This window comes from Pezoporus occidentalis, unplaced genomic scaffold (assembly GCF_034315485.1).
Source record: "Pezoporus occidentalis ecotype Australia unplaced genomic scaffold, CSIRO_AGI_Poc_V1 ctg235, whole genome shotgun sequence".
Lineage (NCBI taxonomy): Eukaryota > Metazoa > Chordata > Aves > Psittaciformes > Psittacidae > Pezoporus > Pezoporus occidentalis.
In genome coordinates this window covers 1,300,219-1,312,402 of record NW_026914233.1, presented here as the reverse complement: position 1 = coordinate 1,312,402, position 12,184 = coordinate 1,300,219, and the positions used below count along the sequence as shown (strand labels likewise).

General features: G+C 47.5%; 2 protein-coding genes across 8 annotated transcripts in view; one reads left to right on the top strand and one right to left on the bottom strand.

Moving 5' to 3' along the window:
- Window positions 1-2,077: 2,077 nt before the first annotated feature.
- Window positions 2,078-8,774, bottom strand: CCR4 (C-C motif chemokine receptor 4). Of its 2 annotated transcripts, none has more exons than XM_062621829.1 (3): window positions 8,631-8,774; window positions 5,617-5,847; window positions 2,078-3,914 (listed from the first exon to the last, which is right to left on the bottom strand). In XM_062621829.1, exon 3 carries the CDS (start codon window positions 3,895-3,897, stop codon window positions 2,821-2,823), a length of 1,077 nt encoding a protein of 358 aa, XP_062477813.1. In that variant the 5' UTR covers window positions 3,898-3,914; window positions 5,617-5,847; window positions 8,631-8,774; the 3' UTR covers window positions 2,078-2,820. The 2 variants fall into 2 exon arrangements, with proteins under 2 accessions (XP_062477813.1, XP_062477812.1); XM_062621828.1 differs by lacking the exon at window positions 8,631-8,774 and adding an exon at window positions 6,449-6,505.
- LOC134165247 (C-C chemokine receptor type 8-like) overlaps window positions 6,676-12,184 on the top strand; it is a 28,296-nt gene continuing 22,787 nt past the window's right edge. For 4 of the 6 annotated variants that reach the window (XR_009965448.1, XR_009965449.1, XR_009965450.1 and 1 more), the window contains exons 1-2: window positions 6,688-6,764; window positions 11,347-11,484. Coding sequence is in view for 2 of the 6 variants with exons in the window: in XM_062621823.1 (XP_062477807.1) it covers window positions 11,482-11,484 (3 nt within the window). In the remaining 4 variants the exon portion in view is untranslated. Of the gene's footprint in view, window positions 6,765-10,969; window positions 11,082-11,346; window positions 11,485-12,184 lie in introns of those variants that run through there. The other 2 variants (XM_062621824.1, XM_062621825.1) reach the window with 2 other exon arrangements.

The window sequence follows — 12,184 nt, the reverse complement described above, 5'->3', positions numbered from 1 at the left end:
TTTTCATCATGATTCGTGCTTCATATAATTAAGCTGATTCTTCCCTTCATCTGTTTTGCTATGGCAGTTGAGCCCAACAGAAGGGAGGGCACAGGCTGGCCTTCCGAGGAACCCTGATGTAAAAGTGTGGGTTTAAGAATGAGTCAGCTTTGCTTCACTAGAATGCCCGTCAGTGGATAGATATTCTAGTCTTTAATGGTCCAGGAGGTCTGTACTTCATCACTCATTGCTTGGAAACTTCCTGTTCAGCTAAAACGGCACCTTTGTCCAAGTGGCATTATGAGAATCCCTGCTGTATTCCTGTCTGTACTAACACCATCCTCTTGTCCTTTCTCACCAGCAGATGCCAAAGCCCTCTCTACAAAGAGGAGCGGCATCATCCACTGTAGCTCAGTGCATGGAGGAGAAGGGTTTGTTCCAAGTGACAGAGGAGGAAGCCACCCAGGTTTGATGAGCTCCAGGACCTGAATTCCTGAGCCCATCACTTTAAAGGTGAGCCCCCCGCCCTTGCACCCGAATGAGCAAACCTGCTCAGAGCACAGCTTCCAGCTTGGTTGCTCCTCCAGCACACACGTTGAGGAGTGATGGGTATCACTGGGTGGACTGGGAGAGGTTGTTTGGTCAGAGGAGCAAGGACAATGCTCACCCAGTGAGAGCTCTGTCTGCAACAGGCACCCTCTGACCAAAGGCCCATGCCCACAGGCTGTGGGGCACAATGCCAAGCTATGTGAAGCGCCTGAGTTTCGTGTGGAGAAGAGAATCAGAGCATCACAGAGGTTTTACACCAGCTCTATGCATGGCAATGGGTGCAGCACATTCGTTCCACACATGAGCAGATTCAGTGCCCTCCCCACCACAGGGTGTATGCCCTGAGCTGGACCAGCCTGCAAGCTGCTGGTTGTCTTGATGCCATTCCTCAACCCTGTATCAAACACTTGATGACCTCTCTTACCTCATGGTCATCAAGAACCTATCTATGGCTTGCTTTTTGCTTGCTTCCCCCAGACTGGAAAGCAAGGCTCCTCTAAAGGAGTGATTTATTCTTACTGACTAGAACCGTGGTGCTCTGTCTGGCTTCCAAGTTCATCTGTGCACTTAACCAGTGAATAGCTCAGCAGCTCACAGTGCAGCATCGCATCTGTGAGGACAAGGTGCCGTGCTGGCTTTGGGAGTGACGTGTTGTTGGGTTCAGTGGCTTTCAAGCACTTGTAATTTGTCTTCTCTTTCAAAGTAGGTAATGAATGGCTTAACCCACTCCTTGCAGCATTTTTCCACAACCGATTTACTCAGTGGTTGTAAGGTTTTGAGTAGTAAGACTCGATAGTGGTTTTTCTTGGGAAGGAAGACACTTCTCTTGCCACAAGTAATGTCTTCCACAGCTATTCTCGTTACCTGCATTAATGCAGATCCTTGCTTGTCAGCCTCAGCAAAGAGCTGATGGTAATTCAGCCCCAAAATTGATGGATGGATGTGTGTGTGCATGAGACTTTTTCACTCTCAGTCTTGTGTCACACAGAGATGAGCTTCCACTTAACACTTCTTGTTTAGGGCCATGAGAGCAACACCACTATGGTATTTTTACATGTCTTCTCCAAGCCTTTCCTTCTTGTCTGCTCTTTGCCTGTGTGCTGAGCAGGCACTTTGTTACTGGCAACCTAAGTCTTCATGTTGAATGGTCATGATCCAGCACAAAGACACAAAGAAATACCTGCCAATATGTACTTTTTCAACTCTTACTTTACCTGCCACCACCGTACTGAGTTTTAACTCTTCTTAAGTCATTTTTGTGCCACAACCTCAGCACTGCAGTGTGAGTTTGCTTCCTGATCAGGTCTTTGATTAATGCTGTGTAGATCTCTGAGTGGCTACTGAAGCATCGCGCTCTTTGCGTTTTGCTGTTATCAAGCCCCAGGATTCTTGGTGTGGTTTCTGACAGACCATTTCTATACAGTCTCTGGTTTTACTCTCTTGATGGCCAGATACATGTTCAGTGAGTGAAAACTGAGCCTTGGGGTTAAGTACTTCTGAAACAAAGAACATTCACTTTTAAAGATAGACTTTTAACCAAGATGCTTCGAATTTATTCACACAGGCTGGAAAATAAGGTTTTTTAAAACACTTCTATCCAAAGCACTTAAAAAATGTTAATTAAAATACAGAAACCTGAGTTACAGTGATAAAGTAATTCAAAATGCCTGTATACACATTTACACATAGGCACACGTGGCAACTTGGATACCGAAGAGAAACTGTCTGTAACACAATGTAATGCATTTGCTTTGCGTCTTTGTGCACATAAAGAGCATATCTGAGGTCCTTAATGACAGAGGGCTTATCCCCCTCCCCTGAGATGAAACATTTGACAGTTGCAGGTACTGTTAAGAGCTTGCTAAGAGTCAGAGCGCACAAGTCCTACGCAGAATAAAACACAACAGTACTAACAATCCTCCTGGAAGAAACAAATGTGTTTTCCAGATGCTGGTGACAAGACTCTCCTTTCCCCCTCCGTGCGAGGGGCCAACCTCCATGCTGACCCTGGTGAAAAGCACAGTGCTTTGCAGAGAGCTGGGGCTGCCATTACAGCTGAGCAGCGATTGGGGATTGCAGCAGACAAAACTCGTGTGTCCATCTCCCACACTTCACACGTAGGGCACCTTCTGTCATAGCCTTCAGCGAATCTAGGGGCAGAAATCAAAGCTGACGTGACTCATTGTCCAGCACTAGCTTATTGTTAAATGCATGTGCATTTCCTTGGCTCTCCGGAGTTCCTGCCCTTGTCAGTCGGCTTGCTGGCGAGTCCCGTGGGCAGTGCGAAACGCGCTACAGAGCCTCTTGATCCCCTGTAGACTGCGTGTGGAAAGAACTGGTGGATTCGGAGTGGTAAGTGATGTGAACTCTACACCACTTGCACATCTCTCCAGGTAACCACCAGTTCTTAAAGAGCATCTTCACGTACTTCTTAAACTTCTCCCCCATGAAGAAGTAGATGACTGGATTGAGGCAACAGTGAGAAAGGCCGAGGATTTCTGTCACCTGGAAGGCATAGTCCAGATTGCTGCTCGCTTGACAGCCTCTAAAGACTCCCATGTTTTCCAGCAGTTTCAAAAATATAACGATGTTGTAAGGGGTCCAAAAGAAGAAAAACACAATCATGACAGCAAAGATCATCCTCACGGCCTTGTTCTTTTTCTCGTTTCTGCAGTGCACTAATGTTTTAACGATCATGGAGTAGCAAAACGTCATAACTGTAAGAGGGATTAGGAGCCCTAAGATGTTGATTTCCAAAGTGGAAACAAGCTTCCATGTTGTGAAATTGCCCGGATATCTCGCCATGCAGGTAGTATAATTCTTTTCAGTAAAAGATTCTGCGAATACAAGTTCTGGAACTGAGGCTGAAAGAGCTACAAGCCATACGACAAAGCTAGTAACCAAGCCATGGAAGGCAGTCCTTGCTTTCAAGGAAAACACTGCACGAACGATAGCCAGGTATCTGTCTATGCTCATGAGCATAATAAAAAATATCCCGCTGTAAAACCCCACCAGGTAGATCCACGAGATAATTTTACACCAGGGAGTTCCGAAAACCCATTGGTCTATCATGAAATAAGACCAGAAGGGCAAGGATAAAACAAAGAGCAGGTCTGAGATGGCGAGGTTCAGCAGGTACACATCAGTCATGCTCTTCAACCTCTTGTATTTGAAGAGGACCACGACGACCAGAATGTTTCCCGTGAGCCCGACCAGGAAGACCAGAGTATAGAGAACAGGTACGAAGGAGGTTGCGAACCTCCTGACAGCCTCCTTATTGCAGGGTTTTGGAGCATCGTCATAATTGTCGTAATACTCATATGAGGTTGAGGTGTCGACTTCAAAGGACTCAGTACTTGAAAAATTCATGGTTTTTCCCCCAGTTCCTGAGAAGGAGAGAACATAAAAACGTCAGTAACTTTTGGTGCACGAAGATCGCGTGGTTACCTCACAAGTCTGAATCATTAGCGGTGATTGACTTATAACACGCTTCTCACTAAAGGCTCTCTAACACAGGTTAAGCATCCTGCACGTGCACCCTTGCAAAATGTACTGTCATAGAATGAACCAGGTTGGAAAAGCCCTTTAAGCTCACCCAGTCCAACCGTTCCCCAGCACTCCAAGGCCACCACTAACCCATGGCACTGAGGCCTCGTCTCCACGCTGTGTGAACACTTGCAGGGACGGTGACTGCAGCCCTGCCCTGGGCAGCCTGGTCCAATGCCTGAGCACCCTCTGGGGAAGGAATTGTTCCTCAGCTCCATCTAAACCTGCCCTGGGGCAGCTTGAGGCCGTTTCCTCTTGTCCTGTCCCTTGTTCCTTGGGAGCAGAGACCGACCCCACCTCACTACAACCTCCTCTCAGGCAGTTGTAGGCAGCGATCAGGTCCCCCCTGAGCCTTCTCTTCTCCACACTGAACCCCCCAGGTCCCTTAGCCGTTCTCCATCACGCTTGACATGCATGTGTTTAGTCCTTACAGCACTGTGCAGCCTGGATGTCAAGCAGCAGAGCTTAGTGAAGAGGAAAGCAAACAGGAGTGAAAGGTACGGACCACAGATATCAAATCTGAGAGGGATAAATCCTGTGTGGAATAAAGCAAAGCCTCTATTCGTAGCAGTTCAGGGTTTCACCCCCTCTCTCATCAGGCAAACATTATTGGAAGAAGACAGTAACGAAAATGGATCTGACCTTTCTGAAGAATTCACACTCACTGAAAGCTGACCTCAAGTTTCAGTAAGTGCTGTCTTCAGTGGCTAAATGAGTAACAGGAATTGGTCATTTTTGTATGCATGTTCTTTTCTAACAGGCAGAGACAGGGGTTTAAGTCATAGAATCATAGTTAGGGTTGGAAAGGACCTTAAGATCATCCAGTTCCAACCCCCCTGCCATGGGCAGGGACACCTCACACTAAACCATCTCACCCAAGGCCTCCTCCAACCTGGTCTTGAACACTGCAGGGATGGAGCATTCACAACCTCCCTGGGCAGCCTATTCCAGTCATATTACTTTGAGGTAACCTGGACACAATGCAGATATACTGCTGATGTGTGTTATTCACATCACGACAAGTGTCACTGTTTTAGCTTCACACACCAGAGCTTTTCTAAGCCTGAGTTCTGTCCTTCACCTTTGTCTATGTTTAGGAATAGCAGAACAGCATCATTGATTTCTTTGACTTTGCACTGTGCCTTGCTGCTGCATAACAACAAACACTGACTTCCATTAACCCGACCCCTCCTGTGTGTCATCCCAGGCACACCACCTCTCCAGCCTACAGCTGTGTCCCATTACACGCAACGAGGAGCTTAATCTGAATCACAAGTGACAGTGACAGAACTGTTTGATGCCAGTGGTGTGAGGATGAGAGCGCTGCGGCAACTGCACCTAGCTGTACCTGAATGCAAAATACCTTCAGTGCAATATACTGCAATACTTAAACCTGAAAACATATCAAACAGAATGCACATACACCTCTGCTGATGCAGGAGTTAAAAGGGCTTTAAAAGTTACCTTGAAGCTTAATGAAGCAGCACTGCAGCTACATATGATGAGCATACAGGATGCGCAACTGCACTTGGTGAGCTTTACCTTTTCTCCTCCTTTCTTCTGGGATGATGGGAAGAAGCTTCTTTGCTCTAAAGGTGCAGGATCACTTGCTTCTGCCCAGGTAGCTCTGTCGAGGTGCTGCCTACACAGCAATAGCCAGCAGCTGCAGGAGCATTGGGTAGCTGCCTCTTAACGGAAGCTTCGTACTTCCTTACAGATGGTATCACGAGTGCTTTCTTCCCTCAGTGCTCATCAGAGATGGTCCCTTAAACTCTGAAATCAAACAAAACGCACCTTATGTGTAAGGAAGAGCAAAGTTTCCACTGGGTCTGATCACTGAGTGAAAGCAGCTTCGCCTTAACCAATAATCAGTAAAACAGCTGTCACTGAGCAGCTCACACTCAGCCGAAACCTTGTTCTTTCTTATGGGGTGTAAAATGCATCTTAACCATAGCAAAACTACTCAAGGGGTCATCTGGGGTGGGCAGAGAGGAAGAAGGCACTCGAGGTGTGTGTGTGTGTGTGTGTGTGTGTGTGTGTGTGAGGTGTGGTTCCAGCTACATCATTCAGTCTGCAGATTGCACTCTGTAATTGAATGTATATGGAGTCACTCGGTCATACAATGGCTGTATGGAGTCAGTGAGGGGAAGGTTCCTTCTTGTTGCTTGAGCTTCCCGACTCCCACTTATCTTGCTATGAAACCAAACGAAGGCGTGTTAAGTCATGCTGCTTGGTATCTCCTGTGGCAGGTTTTATACGCAGCACATTATCTGCTACCACTGACCTGGTGCCAATGGTAGCAGTAATAATATACCAGATAAGAAGCAGGGTGTGCACACGTGCACGGGTGCGTGGTGTAAGGGCAGGAGTTTACCATGGCTCTTGTCACAGCAGGAAGCTCAGCAGCTTCCATGCATTTCTCCTGAGGGCTCTGTTGGTCTTTTGGGGGATCCTGGGAAGGGAGAAGGGAGCGCAGAGGCCATTGGTAGTCAAATGGTTTGAGTCCCACCAGCAGAACATCAATGCTAGCACCTGGCAAGCGCTGCTCTTCTCCATGTCCCAGAAGAGATCAGTTAAGCAGAAGCAAAAGCTGTTTCTCAACAGGGGAGGCTGCTTTCTTGGTAGCAGGAGAAACTGAAGAGACACGATGAGAAGAGGAAACAAGAAAGCTACAGGAGGTGGTTGGGAGGGTAGGAAGAATCATGGATCTCTGTCCAGGACAGAGCATACATCTCCTGGTTTGATCTCCAGTGTTATCCTGTTATACCTTTGGTTCAGTTATGCTATTTGCTGCTGTCCTATATGCCACTAGCATTGTTATCCTGGCCAATAACTTACACTTGGCTGAAGCATTTCTTCCTGAGAAGCTTGGTGTGCAGACAGCAGGAGATGTGGGATCTCCTGCTTCTGTGTTTCACTGGGATAAAAGGATTGTAGGGAGATGGCTTCTCAGTTACCTGTCACAAGCTGCACCTCTGGAGGTTTTCAACTCTGTCACTGGGAGATGTTCCTCCAGTGCACTTTGTCGCCCTGCACAATGTGTGCATCTTCACTGCAGTTTACTAGCAGTCCTTTGAAGATGCAGACAGCAGATGAGCAGGCAACGCTGCGGTACCCGTTTCATCAGCTCTGCTCATGGGAACAAGAAGCTGCTCCTCTTGGTGCTCTGCTGTCCGTGTAAGGGTCCCACTAATCTCTTCCTTCACGTGTCGTTGCACTAGGGGCAAAATTCAGCTCTTCACCCATGTTAGCAGTGAAGTAAAATCTTTCTTTAAGCACCTGCTTTTCAGGGAAAACCCCACCTCTTGCTCTATAGGCATTGCTCTCTCTTAGTTTTGGCTGTCATGTTTTTGCCCCAGTAAACCACTGTGTATCTGCATGCTCACCTTTGCTCCATTCATCATTTCCTACTCCATCAAACTCAGCACCTCCTTTGAAGTTCATCAGTGGTGATTTTTCTTGATTTCCAGACGAAGTTTCTATGAATAGGAGTAGTGAATAGCATTGAATCCACATATGATCTACCCTGGAAGAACCCTTCTTGGTTAAGGGGTGATCTCCCATCATCAGCAACCCTTTGAGATCAGTCGACCTGTCCTTAGCACACATGCCACACTTCAGATGTGCTTCTCATCTTTCAGTCACACTGTTAGCAGGGACCAGGTCTGCAGCCTTATGGATTCCACTTTAATACGATTCATATGGCACTGGCCTGAAAGAAGAACCTGTCTATCTGGCTTATTGCCTTTTGCCCAGTCCTTCCTTGGAGGACTTTCAAGTAGGAAATGCTTCTGAAGCAGGTTTTTGTATCTGCTCGCTGCCTTGGGTGAGAAGCTTGGCTTCCACCAGAGGAGCAGGGCAGCAAAGGATCCTTGTTGGGTTGGGTGGAGAGGAATGGTGGGACCACACTGCCTTGCAAAGCAGCATTTGTACTGCAGAAGCTGCCATCCCAATGCATTTCATGCTGCAGCAGGTCTGTCTTTGTAAGGAGACTGACCAAGAACATGTGTGTAGAAAGAGGAAAAGAGCCACAAAAAGAGAAGAATGGTTGTGGCTACAGACAATGAAAACTTAGGATGTTTGAACACCAGCAAATGAAGCTTAAAAACCCCCGTATCTGCCAGCTCATGAAAATTAAGAGGATAAAGATGAACCCAGAAACACCTTGTGATGGCCTCCCAAAGAAAGGAGTTCCTGGGAGAGCCTGTGAGGAAAACTGGAGAGAGGATAACAAAAAGAAATCTCTGAGCAAATGAAATGCTGCAGAAAATGGCTGGAAGGTGGTGTGAGCAAAGGTCCTGCAAGAGCTTGGAGAGAAAGACGAGTGAAAAGCACTAAGGATAACTGTAGACCATAACAGGGGAGCTCTGAGGTCCCCTTCTAACATGGCAGCGTGGTTTTATCACATCCTCCTTGGAGAAGAACAACCTGGCAGAGACTAACAAGAGGAGACCACAAAGCTGAGAGGAAAGGGTGAAGAGCTCTCACTGCAATGCAGAGGATGCTGCTGTAAAACTAATGGTTGGCAGGAGAAGGGGAGCAGAAAGCAGCCTTACCTCTTTACTAGGTGACATCAGGTATGTGCCACTGACCAAATAAATCACGACAGTGCAGAGAGGTCAACCAAAACTGATTCGCATGACAGGGAGGAGAGTAACCTTTTATATGGGACGGGAGGCGGAGGTGGGGGCACATCAAAACCAAAAGAGGGGAACTTAATAAAAGCAAAAAGCAGAACAAGCCAAAGAATTAAAACCTTCCTTGCGACCGAAAGATGCGTTCAGCCCCTCCCACCTTTACAGGAGGTCTTATCATTGACTTGCCAGTTTACAGGATGCCCAAGAGTTTTCTGCAAGGAAGGGTTAGAGAGAGATGTTTATCTAAGCCACAAGCCAGGCTGGGAGATACCCACCACTGATATGGCAGCGCACCATCCGTTGCCTCCGGTATCAGCGTTGGCATGGACAGATGACCCAGAAGTGTTTATTAGAGAAGTGCTCATCCAGAAGACCCTGTCTCAGGAGAGATGCAGCTGATGGTAACTGAAGGGAGCAGCTTTTGCAAAAACGAGTATTTGGACTGATTGCGTGGATGAGCCAAAGTCACACCTGGCCAAACAATCCCATCCTCTCCATCTGCTGGCGTGGTCAGGCCTCGTGCAATTCTTCTTCTGCAATTCAAGTGAATTGAAAGGGCGGTTTGCGCATCTAATTCTCATCCTTGCTCGTTAGGAAGGTGGTTGTGCCGTCTATTCCTTGTGCAGTTCCTTTCCTTGTCATTTAGATTTAGTCCACTTTCCCTCTGCGTGACTCAACCCGCAGGCATCTGACAGAGCTGAAGCTGGTTTTAGAGACAGCCACTGTCTACACTGTTGTCCCAGGTGATCCACTCATCATTTACCTCAGTCTTTTTGAACCTCCAAATTCCCTTTGGCCAAGACAGCCTTTGCACTGACAGCAAAAGACGTAAGGCCAAAACATCTTCTCCTTGCCAAGTTCAGTTCCCTACATCTGTTTTCCTCTCGGTGATCCAGTGCTGTGCGTCCTGCTGCTTGCATCCACCGGCCGTTCTGTGAATGGTCCCAGCCATCGTTTCCTCAGCCTGATTTGCTTTCTTTCACGTGCTTGCAAAGGTGCTGTATTTAGAGCTTCTCCTCAAGAAAGAACTGAAACTTCAAACCTCAAACACGACCGGAATGGTCATTTTGAAGGCTGAGTTTTACTTGAAGTAAAAAACATTGATGCGAGAACCATGGCTTCTTCTTAAGCGTGCAATGACACGGTGAGGAGCTTGCTTTGTCTGTTTCAGTCACCTACGGAATGCTCCCAAGCTGTTTCTAACAGGAGGAGGACAAATTTGGGGCTGTTTCCACTGTGAGATGATAGAACTTTTCTTCTTTAAGCTTCCCAAACACCCCCTAAGGATCACGGATGTCCCTGTTAAAGGCTGGTCTCTCCAAAGGGAGGAAGAAGACAAGGCAGCATCGAAGAGCAGAGGTCTCCTCAAGCCAGTTTGATGCTCACGGAGATGTTTAGGTACAGAGGAATGGTGGCATTCTGGTGTAAAAGCTTTGATTTCTGGTTGATTTGTGGTAGTGCCCCCAGCTCTCAAACCTGTAGTGGTTGGTAGTGTTAAAAAGCTTATTGAAAGACTGGCCTTATCCTGGACACCAGTGTCTCCACAGCCTTTCCTGCCCCATTCCTCACATGGCAGCTGGGACATAAAGGAAGGTAGTTAGAGAAAACAGTGTTTGAAGGGGATCAAGGCTGAGAAAGAACCAGTCCTTGCTCTTATCGATCACTAATCTTCCTTCTATGCTTGCTGAGACGCAGTCACTGCCATCCCACTGTGAAAGCTGTTTCACTGCACGTCCTCCTCAAGACAAGCTCTACAGCCAACTGATGTGGTCTATTCAGTAGCAGGGGAAAGCACGCAGGGCACTGAAATAAAACTGATAACAACACTAAAAGCTTCTCTTTGGAACAGCTTTCTCTGTGATTCACAAGAGATCCCGATGTGCTTCGGGAATCGCTGGGAAAGCTGCTTAATTTAACACCCACAGGCTCTCATTTGCTCAAGGACAAGCAAATCAAAAAGGCCTGAAGAAATGGATGTTTCTTCCAGCACCACAATGCAAGGACTAATCTTCTTACTTCCCTTAAGTACGCTTTCTGCACTCTGCTTGTTACTCAGTGAGTCCAGTTGCCTTCTTTACCATTACTGACCTTGAAGTCTGAGAGGGTTTAATGATGCCACCCTCTGGTGAGAATGCAGAGACAGCATTGCCACTAAAGATGGACAGAAGAAATGATGGGGTGAGCTCAGCACAGAGGGTGCTGCATTAGGGACTGTAGTGATAGGACCAGGGGTAACGGGTTAAAACTGAAACAGGGGAAGTTTAGATTGGAGATAAGGAAGAAGTTCTTTACTGTGAGGGTGGTGAGGCGCTGGAATGGGTTGCCCAGAGAGGTTGTGAATGCTCCATCCCTAGCGGTGTTCACGGCCAGGTTGGATGAAGCCCTGGGTGACATAGTCCAGTGTGAGGTGTCCCTGCCCATGGCAGGGGGTTGGAACTGGATGATCTTAAGGTGCTTTCCAACCCAAACCATTCTGGGATTCTATGATTCTATGGACAAGGGTGGATAGAAGGATAGTGAGAAGGGAAACTGGAAACACTTGGTTCCAGGTGCTGGTAGCCTTGTATAAAAGGACGTATGCCAGTTGCCTTTTCTGAATCTGGCTTGCTCTGTAACCTCTGGCTCATGCATTCAGTGTTGTCTTTATGGTAGCTTGTATTCTGACCATCCCTTGCACTGTAGTCTCCTGGAACCTGAGCTACGAGGAGGATCTGGAGAGCAGGAACCAGCAACAGGACCAAGAAGAAGGAACTGAACAAGAGACCAAGTGATGGTGAGTCTTAGTGCTTCAAATGAGGGCTCCCTCAGAAAAACCATCTGGCAGCAGTATGAGGACCTCTGTTCCCTAAGGTAATACTGAGAGGGGCTACAGTAAAGCAAAGACGTGCTGGAGAGGGGCTCTGAAGCACCCAGGGGTTAAGACCTGGTCAAATCTGAGCCAACTGTAGTATTGCCATTTATAAACCAGACAAACCCAGCTTTAAGCCTCCTCAAACACCTTCCTTCCAAAACGTGGTGGTGAAGGTCCTTCTGTACCAGGAATCTAGCGAGATGTCCCTAGGAAGAGCTGGAAAAGCACTTCCTGTGTGTGCTAACCCAATTCCCCATCCCTGAGCAGTCTTAGGCCATTAGCACCATTACTCAAGGCCCTTCCAGTGGGAGATGCTCCTCACTGCCTTGTGCTCCTGTTATGGCCAAATTGGAGCCCACGTTACTCAGTTGCCTGGGGCAAAGGGGTGGGATAGAGGTGGTGCCATTTCCTTCTAGTTTGCTCCTACTTCCTTGAAGCCCAGAAAAATAATGGGAGCTGCAGCTCAAGGTTTCAAGCAGTTCTTCTATGTAAGGAGCTGTGCTGGTGAAGTGCACACGGAAGCAGCAGCACATCTGGCACTAGAGGGAACTGTCTTGTCAGCAGATGCATGGAGCCATCGACCCTTCTGCTTCCTCAGCATCCTCTGATGTGCCCTGCAAAT

Excerpts from the sequence above, each read along its gene's own strand:
- CCR4 (XM_062621829.1), bottom strand. The coding sequence starts at position 3,897 with ATGAATTTTTCAAGTACTGAGTCCTTTGAAGTCGACACCTCAACCTCA.